This window comes from Cynoglossus semilaevis, chromosome 1 (genome assembly GCF_000523025.1).
Source record: "Cynoglossus semilaevis isolate Cse_v1.0 chromosome 1, Cse_v1.0, whole genome shotgun sequence".
Taxonomy (NCBI): Eukaryota; Metazoa; Chordata; class Actinopteri; order Pleuronectiformes; family Cynoglossidae; genus Cynoglossus; species Cynoglossus semilaevis.
In genome coordinates, this window is record NC_024307.1 from 2,213,107 (window position 1) to 2,228,882 (window position 15,776).

The following is a 15,776-nucleotide window of genomic DNA, read 5'->3' on the forward strand; positions in this document are numbered from 1 at the left end:
AACAGACAACAGTGGAGAACAGACAGTGGAGAACAGACAGTGGAGAACAGACAGTGGAGTCCTGACGTTTACTGAACAGTGGAAATGGAAACCAAGTGGGGGCAGATGGAGGTCAGCTGCTGCTGCTCACAGCAGAGCTGTTTTTCCTTCCTGGTTAAGACCAGGCATCTTCTTGGCATCTTCACAGATGACTGTGGAAAAGGGATCAGAGTCAGTCAGCCATGCAGTTTGGTTGCGGCTGCCGCTCTGCGAGTTTTTACTGGGTGCGGTTCCTCCACCCTGAACCACTACAGACGAAGAAAATCAACCGCATATTAGAAGAGACGCTCGAGGCAGATAAAGTGAAAGGTGTAATTTAAGGTCTGACTCTGCAGGTGAATTCTAACAGCAGTAGTATGGAAATGTATAACCATCAATTTTCATACTACAGTAATCCTTGATGCTGGGAAACCATAGCAACCACGGTACGGAGTCTATACCATAAACTGCAGATCAATGTGTCAGCAACTTCAGATGATTCATTTATATAAAGGACAGTTATCTATATTCATGAATTCACTCTGTACTGCCTAATCATTTTTAGAATCACAGGAGGGGGAGGGGGAGGAGGGGGAGGGGCTGGAACCAATCCCAGCAGACAACATGAAACAGTGGGGTTTCATCCTGGACAGTTTGTCAGTCTGTCCCTAAAATTAGATTTTTCCTTTAAAAAAAAAATTACCGACTTGAAAATGTGCGTTCTCTTTGGTACGTTTTTACCACCGATCGGTTCTATTTCCCACTGGTTAACAATTCCAGACATTAGGGTCCAGACCGACTTAAGAAAAAGGGACAGAGAACATACAGGTAGTGGACAGTGCGGTCCCCAATTTCCTTTTTTTTTTTTTGGTACCAAGGACCGGTAACACCACAACCATCGTTGAAGAATCATTACATTTTTGAAATAAAACATCTTTTAGACCAGGGGTCGCAACCATTGCTGAAGCTGAGAGTTGTTGTTTGATACAGAGTTCCCCAACAATGTGATAATAATCAGTTCTGGGACAGACAATAGTTTTTGACTCTCTTGTTGACTAGTTTTATTTTTAGAACATACCCCGCGGGCACCTTAGTCTAGTCTTAGTCTTAACTTAGTGGTTAAGGAAGCGGACTTGGGTTTGGAAGGTTTCAGGTTCAAGTCCACACAGCTGCCAAGTTCCCACTGAGGTGCTCTGAGCGTGGCACCGTCCCCACACGCTGCCCCCCCGGACGCTCAAAAAGCTGCCCACTGTTCACTTTGGTGCCGGGTTAAAAACAGACGTCACATTTGGTTGTGTGCAGTGGTGCAGTGGTGCAGTGGTGTGCAATGACTTCTTTCTTTCTTTCTTAGTCCACAGGGATTACCAGGTGCCCTCAGGCACAACGTTGGTGAGCTCTTTTTAGTCTTTCTTTTGTTAGTATCAGAGTCTGAATGACCTTTGACGAGGGATTGATTAATGGACCACTTTTGTCTCACTGTGACTTTTGTTTGTCTAATAAAAAAAAAGCTAGTTTTATGTGTTGACACCAGGTACTGCGAAATTAAAAACTCTGGACAGAATGTCTCTCTCAGCAGATGCTGAAGTTTAAAAACCACCCAGTCAGGGTGAAGTCTGTTCCTGTCTGTTCCCATCCCTCCTGTCAAACATGTCTCAACCTGAGAAGACGGAAGAAAAAAATGCCGCTCACCTAAGCTGAACTGTTTAAGAAAGAAAACATGTTACTCCTGTCAAAAGCAGATTTATTTCCCATCACAGAACCATTTGACTTCTAAATAGTTTTCATCTGTGGTGGGCGTGAAGAAGAAGAAGAAGAAGAAGAAGAAGAAGAAGAAGAAGAAGAAGAGACTTCACAGAGTACATGGATTAACAAATACTAACTTTGAGTGAACAAGGTTTAAGTTCAAAGCCAGGGGGCACTGAAGTGTCACTGAAGAAGACACTCTTTATTCAACGTCAGATTATTTGATTATTCCACGTTAAAAGGCCCAGACGTCTGGTCTGCAGGATACAACAAGAGAAGGAGACAGGAAACAAGAGAAGGAGACAGGAAAGACTTCACAGTGGTCTCTGGAAGTATAATCAAAGAGGTTTAGAGGGGTGGGCTGTTCAGCAGCAGACCACCTGTAAGTGTGTGAGTCAAAAGCCACAGCAAAGGAAGTGAGGGTCGAAAGGTCAAGTTGAACCTGTCAACACTAGTTTGTATACTCCTCCAGGAGCTGTGAAGAAGTGAAGTACCCTCTGAAGTATTTGGACCTGTAGCTACTGGAATATGAGAGGATCACAGCTGAACACAACCTCATGGATGAAGGGCTGACGCCATCTAAAGCACCTCAAGGTTCCATATGATTAGCATTCAGGAAGTAACCAAAAAAAAAAAAAAAGTACCACCATTGTCTTTTTATCATGTCAAAAACATGATGATCCATATTTATCACCAGTGAACCAACAGAAAAGGGTGTTCTTATAGCAGTGGTTTATACACAAACACAACATACTATTTGCTTTAGCCATTAAAATCAATCTGAACCAACACAAGAGCTAACGTATTTACTGACAACATCGAAAACAAAATCTTTGGAACATTTATGAATCACTAGAGGAGAAAGAAAAAGAAAAATAATACCAGATGAAATTACAATCTCTGATTATCCAGTGACTGAGGAAGGAGAAAGATAAATAGCGTCAACATTTCTCAAGTGTTTGTGACATCACTAAGAACGACTGACACCAGATGGCGTCAGTCATCTGGTGTCAGACCACAGGGTTCAAACTGGTCTTTAACGAATGATTATCGGGAGATGTTTTGAGGAGAACCGGTAGCACAGCCGTCCTTGTTTGTTTAACATACAAATACAAACAGAGACCTCAGGGTCAAAGGTCAGGGCCCTGCTACCACAGATGCAGCGAGTTCTACAAGTTCAACCTGCTGCGTAAACAGTTCCTCTCCTTTGTATCTGAGTGACCAGAGATTTTCTGCCTTATTTATTACAGTGAGAACAGGAAGTCACAGTATATTTGTGTAAACTCCCTGGACCTGCTCCCCCTCACCCCCCTCACCCCCCCACCATGAATGATTAATGTCTGGGTGGACATTAACAGCAGAGCTTCTCCTTTTTGAAGGCGTTTCCTTTTGTTGAGTTCACACCAGTCGAGGGCTGATCTTCAGATGATCTTTAATCATCTTCATCCCCATTTTGTGTGCAGATATTTTACAAAAATGTATGTAAATATAAAAACAATGCAATATTGAAAAACCATTTAAAACCTTTTCTCTGTTCTGAGAATAACCTGCGATGACATAATCAGCCCTCCTCTCTCGACGTGATGCGTTTTGAAACGACCAATTCAAGCGTTATCAGGTTCCAATCGACCACTTTGGAAAATGCTGCCTCAGACGGAGGGAGTTGCCGTCAGGGATACGCCGTGTGATGCTCATTAACAGAAAACAACCCTTAACTTCACCACACAAAAAAACCCCACCCTACATTTATACTGCAGACTCTACATGGTCCACTTTTGTATGGAGTAATGTATGTACTGTGTCGGACAGATTTATATTTTCAAAAGTGACCAACAAGTCAACCAGGATTTTAGGTCATAAATCCTGAAAACTTAGTAGAAAAGAGTATTGTCTTTTGGCTAGCTTCTGTGCTTTTACCAAGAAAAGGGATATAAGGCCGTGCCCACCAGTAGAATTTAATTTGACCACAATCCTGGACCACTCCAGTCGGGTGGGGCGATAGGATTTGGAGTGGATTAAGAGTCTTATAGTCCTGGAATAAGGGCTGACACTGAGACACGTGTCTCTCAGCATCGTTCAAATCCACCCTGAGACAGAAAATGAGTGTGTGAGCGTGTGTGTGTGTGTGGGAGGGGGGGGGTCAGGAATGAGTGGTCATGACAGGATTACTGCTGATGACCAACTAAGGCCAGAAGGTACGCTTAGGAAGAATAAAGGTTCTGAGGCTGAGCCTCAAAGAACCGTCCCAACAGTGAACGATGAACGAGAATTTCATTTTTAGCTCCAGAAAATAATAGCATTTATTTCTATCATAAATCCAACATCCTCTCAAAACTGATCTAGGGCAAGCAAAGAATAAGAAAATATCGATACACTGAAATATTGTAATATTTCGTTTCACGATACCATATCGATTTTTTTCTCCCCAATTCCCAGTCCAATATTCCTGGTGTTGGTTCATGTTCTTGTTCTTTTCTTTCTTCTCTAGTGATTCCAAATGTAGATCCCTCTGTTCCAGAGTTAGGAACTGATGTTCAGATGGAACAGGGCCGCGCCGTGGGCGGTACCCGCGCGCCGGAGGGGGGGGGGGGGTCAACTCAATATATCATCGTGACAGTAGTAATGCAATACATTGTATCGTTGATGTATCGTGATACATGTTGCATCTCTTTATCTGTACCCTCCAACTCGTGTTCAAGACCAAAGCTCATTTACAAGCGATAATGATTCTGATCAAACGCGACTCGACTTCTTGTTTACAGGGCTCGGGGGGAAAAAGCTCAAGACCTCTATGAAAAGTTCAAATAGCTGAAAGTCGGAGCAAATGAGACGTTTGTTTGCCTTTTACTGTTGAAACACACTTTGCCCCAGGAGCTGATAAATACCCTACTGTTTGATGAACAAAACCACAGTGCAACGTGCCCTTGAGGTCGACTGTAATGAATTCTGCCAGTGTCTTCAGTGAACTCCACATTCCACCTCACATTTCCAGCAGGGCTACAAGTACTACAAGTACAGCATACAGTACATATTTCATGCAGTTTTGCTGATAGTAGACAACGGTGCCTAACAATACTGGAGCTCTGGGTTTTGACCCTAGGGGCAAAATTCAAAGTCTTTTAAGCAGCAACTCTCTCAACCAGGCTGGTCTTTCCTGAAACACGTGCTTACCCAAATCAGGGAGAAAGAGAGGAGGGGTTTTCAAAACAATCGTTTCAGTTTCGGTCATGCCTGATGCTCAAACACCCCAAAAGGCATCCCATAATCTTCTTGCGTTTTGCTCACAACTGCTTCAAACAGATGAAGGTCCAACCTCCTGATGACATCATCAGAGTGAATGACTCCAGGTTGAGTGGTCCGAGGTGACAACAGACAAAATGTGTCTGTTTGTCTACACAGTTAAAGCAGAAGCGGTTGGCCGATGACATCACTCTGTCAACCACCTCACTGACCATGTGTCTGAACGTACAGCTGTAGAAGATTAAAGGAACCTCTTCAACAGAAAGACACACTCGTTACCCACTTGGCTTCCTGTTCATATGTGTGGTCTGGTTTTCTCCGATAAGAAAAGGGTGGGTGGTGGGGGTTACAGAGCAGCAGTTAACAACATACATTTATGTGGAACGCTTCTCGATTGTGCTTTGGCAATGAACAGTTCTTCTATCCAATCCACACAAAATAACTGATGGATATGAATCAGGCTCTGGGTCAGAAGGTCACCCTCCTTATCTACCAAGCAACCGCTGCCACACATTAAACATTAAATTGTTTAAAAAAAATTTAAAAAAAACCTTTAATATCGCAATATATCTTAGCGGTGCCCCTGTGTCGTGATACGTATCGTATCGTCAGATCGTTGCCAATTCACAGCCAAAAATTGGACCCACGTGTTTAGAATTTGGATAAACAGTGGCGACGGGTGATTGCACAGTCCCACTGGCTCACCTCACCTCCCACAACCTCTCTCTCTCTCTCTCTCTCTCTCTCTCCCACATACACACACTTCCATGCTCTGATACCACACACACACAAAGAGGCATCTTAACAAGGAAGATGTAACAAGTCCATAAATCAGCGTCGACTTTACAGCTCTATAAAGGGTTGGTGCAGCGGCGATCTCCGTTTGTGTCTGTTGGGCTCCACTGAGTGGACCGGACAGGGTCAAGAGTTCAGGGGGGGGGCAGCGAGTGCAAACCACACACGAATATACAGAGTACACACAAAAATACACTCAGAGAAGGTTAAAAACTAGATTTGAATAATGCACAAAACAAAAATGTGATTTCGTCAGCATGGAGCCGCTGATGGACTGCAGCTCACTGACAGAGGGCGTAGGACGCTGACGCTGCAGACTGGGATCTTCTACTGCCCACAGTTTTGGTAATGAAAGAAATCATGACCCAAAAAGAACAGTTGATATTGCCTAGCATGTCTTCTCACTCCACTTACAAACACACCGTCACCTCAGCAGCTAGAGCCAGAGACCCGACAGAAGTAATGTCGACGAATCAAAATCACAGTGAAGAGACTAAAACACAGAGACCGGTTTATGAAAACAACACGGGAACCTTTCATCACTGATCACTAGTCAATCTACTCACCATACAATACTTTTTTTTTTGTCAACTATGAGATTTTATCACAAAATTTTGTTTTTAAACCAAATGATCTGCAGTCAAACTGTGACCAAATCCACTGACCCTTTACTTGTCAGAACTGGGTCAAATCCCATCACCAACTGACATGGTCTGTGAACCTCACCAACTGACATTGTTCTCTTCAACAACAGAAGAGAAAAAAAGTCCCATTTCTGTCCAGTAACTCTGGAACATCTCCATTGATCTGCTCTGGTTAAACTGGTCAAACTGGTCAAACTGGTCTGGTCTGGTTGACCTGACGTCTGGATTTAATAGTGGGTCACAACCAACGTTTTTAGCGGCATACTGCCACCTACTGTTCCAGAGTGTGTAGTGTCATGGTATGACCAGTGACTTTTTCTGATAACACAGCCTACTTCTTACGCCTTGATTAGCGATTCATTTTGTTTTTCAATTGACACGATTGTCACGTTTCGATTTTTAACCCATTCACAATATATCCCTACTGTTGATGAAGGGTGAGGGTGTGAGGAATGGAACCACTTATGTCAACCATCTGGGTGAGTTGCTTTGACAAGGCCAAGCCCAGCACATGGGCAGGACAGGCCGTCCTACTGGAGACATGTGGCAAGACTTGGCCTCAAATTACAGACTTGTCAATATGACGAGGGTTTTTCTCGTAAGTCACAAAACTAAGTCCAAGGACAAGATTAAAGGAGTAAATTACAACAGACAGTATGCATACATCAAACAAGTTCAAAAATACTAAGTCCACCTCTGATAGGCTCTGAAGTTCCCTGTGAATACGGCCTGTTATTATGTCACTGGACTCAGACAAAGACGAGACGTCTACGAGGAGACGTCGGTGAAATGTCACATCACCATCGCCATCAGCATTATTTTTATTATAAACTTAAAACGGTGCAAAGATCTGTCGTGATCTGCCACTACTTGTCCGTAACAAAGAGGTTTTCTTACACGATGCCTCATCACACAAAAATGCACGACATGAATAAATTTGTTTGGATGCGTTTACTTTTAATCCCAGTCGTGTTCGAAATAGTTCAGGCGTCAGTCGGGGTTCTTACTGCAGCACGAGGCCTCCTGTGGCTGTGTTTGGCACTTCAGTGCTGGACAGAGCCGTGTATCGGCAAGAATGATACGTATCCTGGTACAGAGGCAACGATACAATATATTGCGATGCTGTAGGCATGACGATACAGTATATTGGGTTTTTTTTTTTTAAACACACAAAGCAGTTCCATCTGAACATCGGAACAGAAGGATCTACATTTGAAATCACTAGAGACGAAAGAAAAGACAAACGTTAACTGTTAAACGTTTTTAGGTGTATACCACCACCTACTGTACCGAGTGTGTAGTGTCATGGTTTAACCAGTAACTTTTTGAGATAACGCAGCCTACTTCTGATCAACCAACGCCATGAATATTTGTCTGGTAATTGTTAATAATAATAAAAAAAATTCATACAGTGCTGTAGAATACAAATTTGTATCATGGAACAAAGTATTGTGATATTTCAATGTATCGAAATTTTCTTAAGTTCTACCACTCACAGCCCCAACAGGGAGAGAATATTCATCACATTTCCTGTTATTAGAGAGAAGAATATTCATCACATTTCCTGTTATTATACCAATATTTATAATATTCCTTCACATTTTGGTCCGTTAGTGCTTGGGTCTATGCCTGAAAGCGCTACTTCAGTTATCCATCCATCCATCCATCCATCCATTTTCATCCGCTTATCTGTTACCGGGTCGCGGGGGCAGCAGTCGCCACCCAAATCACACTGCACCATTCCAACCCCCCCCAAACCTTCCTGCGGGTGGTGAGTCCACTGGAAGGTACCAACTGCCCGAACCGGGATTCAAACTTGCCCAGGAGGTGAACCCTGGGGAGACGTGACAGAGACGTTGACCTCTGGGCCAAAGCGCCACTACTTCAGTTATAAACAAACTAATTCAGTTAAAACATCCAGAAGACAAAAATAAATGTTGTTTATTTTTCCCTTGATAACATCAGTAAACAGTTGCATAAGAACATGTTCTCAAGCCTTGATATTCTCAGTTCTTCTTCTCACGTCCTCTTTCACGACAGGTCAATGAACCAGCAGAACGCCTGTGGGCAGTGAAACATTTCAGCCTTTTCTGTCTGGTCACCGGGCTCATCATACAGGACGGTCCAACTGTCCCACTGACACTGCATCACATTTTCCACTGACGTTGTAATAGAGACCTTTTCAGTGACAACAGTGAGTGCTATTATAAATATAAAGTACTTCAGCTCTACTGCAGATCTCTTACACACCTTTGCGTCACCGTGGCTGGCAGTATTTTATTTATTTATTTTAAATCACATTCTTACTTCCGATTTGGCTGCTTTGGCTCATTTTAATTACTTTATTTTTTTATGATTTGTTTTCATGCTTAGAACAAAGAAAAAAAAATGTATACTGCCCATTTAAACCACCGCGTTCTTACTGTGTACAGGACAATAAATGTGGAACAAAAATTAGTTTTTGTGCTGAAATTTTTTTCTAAATATAAAATGTAATAATAATAAGAAGAAGAAAAATTTAGTCCCTTAATCAACCCACAACAGGGGAATTTACAGTGTGAGTCTTTGAAACCGACACAGGCCATTAAGGTGGTGAGACGCCATTAACTACATGGTTGCAACTCACTTGCTGCCGCTCGGGAGGCGCCATTAGGGATATGTGGTTCCTTTGGGAATCAAACCCAGGGCATTCTGTTCTCTGCTTGAAGGCGGGCGTGCTAACAGCTAGTGTAATACTCAATTGTGTAATAAATACACACCAACAGCAACTTAGAGTCAATGGGGGGGGGGGTCAACTGAGGACTTATGCTGATGAACAGCAGGGAGGAAGTGGCAGTGTTTCAACATTAAATAACAGGAACACTAACAAAAATAAAATACATATATGGTTGAACAACTTTATTCTTTCTTTCTGAGCCTGTTTTTTTTTTTTTGTGCCTACAGTCAATGGTCCGGATCCAAACATTAATGTTCAGTGTTGGCGTGCCTATAGTCGATGGTCCAGATCCAAACATTAATGTTCAGTGTTGGCTGCAGGGAGCCATAACTTAAGAACCTGTTATTTAAACCCCTTGACACAGAGTTGAGAAAAAATTACCAGGATGAAAAGAGAAGTAAAGGAGAGGCAGCAACCTGAGAATCACCGTGGACATGAGGGGACAATTTGATGAACCTTTGTTGTGCTGGACAAAGTACTGAGCAATTTTTTCTCAAACAACAAGAAATTACAGCTCTCCCTCTCTCTCTGTGTGTTTGTCTCTCTGTCTCGCTCCCTCACCCCAACCCCCTCTGCCACCGGATCACTCTGTCTCTGTCTCTGTTTCGCGGTGACTTAATGACAAAGTTCAACATCAGCTATTGATCAGTCCTCCACTCTCTGCGGTCACCGCCAGCTCGGATGTTGATGTGGGACTGTGTGCAAAACGCTCAGCCCTGCAGAGGACGGGGTCAGAACCAGGCATCGACGGCACGGACCGACACGGAGCGGCACGGATGACATTTCCCTGCTAACTGTCCCTTTGTATGAGACGTAGAGGGAGGAAAAAAAAGTGACAGAACGCTGCTTCAAAAACAGGCTTGTGATAAACTGTGAAACACAGCAGAAAAAATAATCTATAGATAATTCACTACAGCACGTATCAAACTCAAGGTCCAAGGACCAAACGCGGCCCGTCAAGACATTGTGTATGGCCCGCTTAAAAAGCCTTTAATAAAGTCCATACAGCAGAGGTTCTCAGGCTGATAAAGTATATTTTTACTTAGGCAGCCATGGTGGATCACCATATATGTTCTTATATCAACTTATACTGACTTTATATATTTACTTAGGCAGCCATGGTGGATCACCATATATGTTCTTATATCAACTTATACTGACTTTATATATTTACTTAGGCAGCCATGGTGGATCACCATATATATTTTTATATCACCTTATACTGAATGTATATTTTTACTTAGCCAGCCATGTTGGATCACAATATATGTTTTTATATCAACTTTTACTGACTTTATATATTTACTTAGGCAGCCATGGTGGATCACCATATATGTTCTTATATCAACTTATACTAAATATATATTTTTACTTAGCCAGCCATGTTGGATCACAATATATGTTTTTATATCACCTTATACTGAATGTATATTTTTACTTAGCCAGCCATGTTGGATCCCCATATATGTTGTTATATCAACTTATACTGAATGCATATTTTTACTTAGGCAGACATGTTGGATCACCATACATGTTTTTATATCAACTTATATTGAATGTATATTTTTACTTAGGCAGACATGTTGGATCACCATATATGTTCTTATATCAACTTATATTGAATGTATATTTTTACTTAGCCAGCCATGTTGGATCCCCATATATGTTTTTATATCACCTTATACTGAATATATATTTTTACTTAGGCAGACATGTTGGATCACCATCCATGCTTTTATATCAACTTATACTAAATATATATTTTTACTTAGGCAGACATGTTGGATCACCATACATGTTTTTATATCAACTTATATTGAATGTATATTTTTACTTAGGCAGACATGTTGGATCACCATCCATGCTTTTATATCAACTTATACTAAATATATTTTTTTACTTAGGCAGACATGTTGGATCACCATACATGTTTTTATGTATGTGCCATGATAAACATATATGTTTATTTCTCTTTTTTTTACGGTGACAACATGTCAACAGTGAGGTGACGATTATCAACTACGGAACAAGATGTTGTCAAATATTCGACGGTGAAACCGTGAAGAAACCTCTTCAAACTGAGGTGACTCCTCAGCCAATCCTTCCTTAAACACTCAACCTTCATTTTTCGGCCTCAGGTTGTGTATTGCCTAGCAACAGAACGTTGTTAGGGTGGCACAGACTTGCCAGGGGTACGACATCTCCGTGTGTGTGTGTGTGTGTGTGTGTAACAGAGAGAGAGACAGAGGCAGAGAGAGTTTTCGGGGATGTGTGTCCCCAGTTTTCGGGGATGTGTGTCCCCCGTCTCCACCTGTTGACCACCTCCAGGACATCTGTCCAACCTCCGCTCCCTGTCTGGATGAACCTGTGTCAGTCACTGTGACTGACGTGGCAGACAACGGCAGGGAATCACGGCAACGACAAACTTTCACCCGGATACCGACTGAACCAAAGCCGCAACAAGAGTCAAACAGCAGCCGCTGCCACTGTGTGTGCGTTAAGTTTGAACACGACAACAAACACGAATGTCTTGAACATGAATCCAATCGTTTTGTTCCACACTTCCGTTCAGAGGCAGCGGAAAACCTTTCATCTGTTTCCCCCTGACAGCTGTTTTGTTCCCACCACATACACACAATGACACTCGCGAGTTGAAAAGTTAACACTGGTTGTAAACGTTAGCGACTCGTCGATCCAGATTAGCAGCAGCTAACGCCTTGGCGTGGATTCACTGGAACAACTGAGCACTTACTTTTATGTCTGCCCGAACCCCACGACTGTTTGGCGATACTGGGGCTCCGTATAATTGCCCTTCCTGCGGATTTCAACGCGTCCATGTCGAAATCCGAAAGTGGGGGAAAGAGCGCGAATGAAGCGCCCGCTCCTCCCTGTGGAAACGCTGGACTCGGTCTAAAACAACGTCCTGCTGCTCAAACTTTGTTTCGACGATGTTTCCCTCCTCTCACGGTTTTCTGCTTTCACACGACGGTACATTATCCTGCTCGTCCCCCTGGGCGGTGTCATGTATGTAAATGAAGCGGACTCCGCTCGTGACGCCTGCTTGAGGAATCACGCGAGTGAGCGAGTAAGTGTGTGTTACGGCAGCAGCGGTGACATCCCGGGCGGGCGGTGCTGCTGCTGCTGCTGCTACAGACGCGGTTGTCTCCGTCGCTCTGTGTGTTTGTCTCACTCGTGTGACGGCTGGGAGACGCACCTGTTTCCACGTCAGGTGCGTCGTCTCAACATTTAAAAAGCATGAACGATATTTGGTCTTAATGTAAATATCGCGATAATTTCATATAAGCAAGTAGCAAGGGCATACATCCTGAAGTTTCCTTCAAACAAAGATGTAGTCACGTGACTATGAGGATGTGGTAACGATGTTGCCATGTTGATATTTCATTGTACGGATTTCCTGTTTATCGTAAGATTCTGAACCTTGTAAATGTTGTCTCTTTCTGGTCCAGTCCTGGGTGGTTACAGCAGGGGTCGCTCAGGGCCACTGCTGTCACCACCATGTCATACATTTTTTTCTTTTTATCTCGTTCTTAAATGAAAAAAATTAAACTATTTTATACACCTTGTTGTGGGCCAGATGTGGGGGATTCGTAGACCATAAGTGCCCCCCCAACCCCCAGGTTGATAGTTTGACACCCCTGGGTCAAAGCCTTGTATCCCTAAATGAACTGACCTTTTGTTGTTTCTTAATTATATTCGGTCATGCCCCCCCATAGGGAACATCATTTTTCTTCAAGCCCACCTCCCTACCCCCCCCCCCCCCCCCAACCCCCACCCACAAAATACATTTTTTTTTTTTATCACAACAAATCGCTGTATGTGTTGCTGCCACCTGGTGACTGGAGGCTTGTATATCGTTCAAGCGTTACAGCAGTGGTACACTTCTGTCCAGTGTGACATATTCCATTGAAAGCGTCTCACGATCACCGCCCCCCCCCCCAACATTCCACCCCTTCCTCGCGGCACCTCACCGCGCCCAAAGGGGGGCCCGCCCCACTATTTGAGAATCGCTGCTCTAACAAACTAAGGACAGATGATTTGCACGTGTCCTTTCAATAGCTGATGTTTTTATGATATCACTTATTATATATATATAAATATGATGTATATTTAACAGGAACTAGGAGACAGCCCCCCCCCCCTTTAAAATGGTACCAAGCTGAGGATTTTTTTAATTTTTTTTTTTACTTTGAGCTGAGCAGCGTGTTCATCACACGATTGTCAGAAAGGCTTTGGAAAAATCCAGGCAGCACCAGATTGTGAAAGGGATGAAAGCTGAGAGATAAGAATGCAACAAGTTAATTCATCCCCAAGGCCACCTCAGGCTGTACCCCCCCCCCACCCCCCCACCCCCCCAAACCCCCCCACATTTCTGCAGTACGCAGCACAAGTACTTCAAGCACTACATGTGCGCTGCCCAAGAATGCTGTCAGGGGAGAATTAGCATTAGTACCATTAGTGCACCACTCTGCACTGAGAGATATCTTTTTTTTTTTTTCCATTTTCCATTTGCTGTTAGTGCAGTCTTTATAATCTGCTACAAATTGAACTGTTGTTCCACAGACAACATCTCAGGGAAATATGCTGTGTTTGGTTCAGGAAGAAAAAAATCAAGTACAGTACTTGATTTAACCACACACTGACGGTAGGGGGGGCAGGTGGGGAGAGAGACCAAATGTGTTTCCCACTGATTTTAGCCAAGGCTTCATATTATATATATTTTACACTAAACAAAAAGTATATGTAATGAGATATAATGATCCTCTACTGGGCCTGTTTAGGTGAACACGATGCTGATGTAACCCCTAGAAATTGAAGAAAGACATTTATTGCAAATCTCTCTTGAATCCATCAAGTGAATTTGAGGATTTTTTTTTTTAATGCTGGTCTATGTACCAAAAATATGGGTGTACTAAAATATCAATACACTGAAATATCGCAACATTTCCTATCATGATACCATATTGATATTCCACAGCACTGTATACATTTTTGTAACAATTTGTCTGTAATGGAGATGATGCCTCTGGACTCCAAATACTCAGAAAATCCCCCAGGTAGTATTTAAAAGATTACGCGTTACCTAAAGCACTGTGAACACAGCAGTGTTCTACATTCCCCGAGCTCTGATTAGTGGCTGCTGTGAACATCATTTTAATAATTTTCTTTTGTCTCCACCTGCTGGGATTTTATGGATATAAAGTGAGGGAGTGAGTGACTTCTGACAGGGTTGGTTCTGTAGGAACACCTTCAGTGAACTCAGGAGTACCTTATCTCCTCCTGTTAGTTTGGACCGGCCTACAGTTCCTGACCTAACAGGAAAAAAACATTGGAGTTGAATACATTAATTTAAAACAGATAAACACTGCCTCCTAGTGGCAGCTAACGACAAACAAGGCCGAACTCGCTATGTATTTTGAATTTAAAAAACCACAGTATTTGGTAAAGTTAGCTGTTAGCTCCAACTCTCTTAAAACTGTTACCAAGTTTACCGTGATTAAATGTTGATCTCAATTTTATTGAGCACCTTTGAAATCTAACGGTACATGGTTCTCAGCATGGATGTGTAACAACTGCGTGACGGTGCTTCCCTGACATGGACCAAAGTCTATGCAGCTTAGACTAATTAGCATAGTATTACCATGGAAAAGTCCCTTTAAGAGTTGAGGTAGCTCTAAAGGCCTACAAGTTCCAACTCAGGACCGAGATTGACCAAATGTAGAGTCAGCGAGTGAAGAGTCGCGGCAGAAACGTTAGAGATTTATTGTTGTCCTGGGGTCCGTTTCTTGAAGCTGGCTCACGAAACACAGAGTTATTGCCACAGGTCTGGCTTCCAGAAGCCGGAGAGGTCCAACTCTGACTTTCCGATTTCTAAGTTGAGTTAAGAAACGGACCCGTGAAGGCGTGGAGAGCCTTTGACCTGGCTTCGATCGAGAACTCGTGTTGTTGTTGTTGTGTAAATATCCAGACACGTGGTGGGAGAAAAAAAATCCACTCAGAGAAAAGTCGATATGCAAGAAAAAAAAAACAACTTTATTTCTTGCGAACCTCACAGAGCGAGAGCGCACAGCCGAGCTCAGACCTGGGGAGAAACAAAGCAGTGACCGTGGGCACGGAAAACAAAAACAAAAACACTGTGCCGAACTTTTACCAACCAGTCCATCAAACTACAGATTCAACTGTCATGTCAACACCGTCCTGTTCCCCACCAGCCAATGTCAGCAGTCTGAGGGAAGAGTTCGTTCAGGTGCAGCAGGTGGACCCCCCCCACCCCCCCCCACCACACACACACACACACACACACACACACACACACACACAGTCATCCCAAACTCCAGCTGTTTTGTCACTACACCAAACAAGAGAAAAGACAAAGTGCTGTCCGTCAGTCATTTGCCAAACACTTGCAAATACTGTAACATAAAAAACAACAAAAACGTTTGATGTTCGAATCCCTTACTTTGAACTACACAGCCTACGACACACACACACACACACACACGATCACAGTTCTCTACCTCCACAACATTCACTTCCACTCGGTGATATTCACCCAGACGTCGTACCGACCCGTGGAGCCGAGGTGACCGCCGTACATTCTT

General features: G+C 43.1%; 1 protein-coding gene across 1 annotated transcript in view; it reads right to left on the reverse strand.

Annotated features, from left to right (window-relative positions):
* Nucleotides 1–12,163, reverse strand: part of ldlrap1b (low density lipoprotein receptor adaptor protein 1b) — a 32,065-nt gene extending 19,902 nt beyond the window's left edge. The window contains exon 1 of the mRNA XM_008314005.3: nucleotides 11,909–12,163. Coding sequence (XP_008312227.1) covers nucleotides 11,909–11,993 — 85 coding nt within the window. The 5' untranslated portion in view covers nucleotides 11,994–12,163. The remainder of the gene's footprint in view (nucleotides 1–11,908) is intronic.
* Between the last annotated feature and the right edge of the window lie 3,613 nt (nucleotides 12,164–15,776).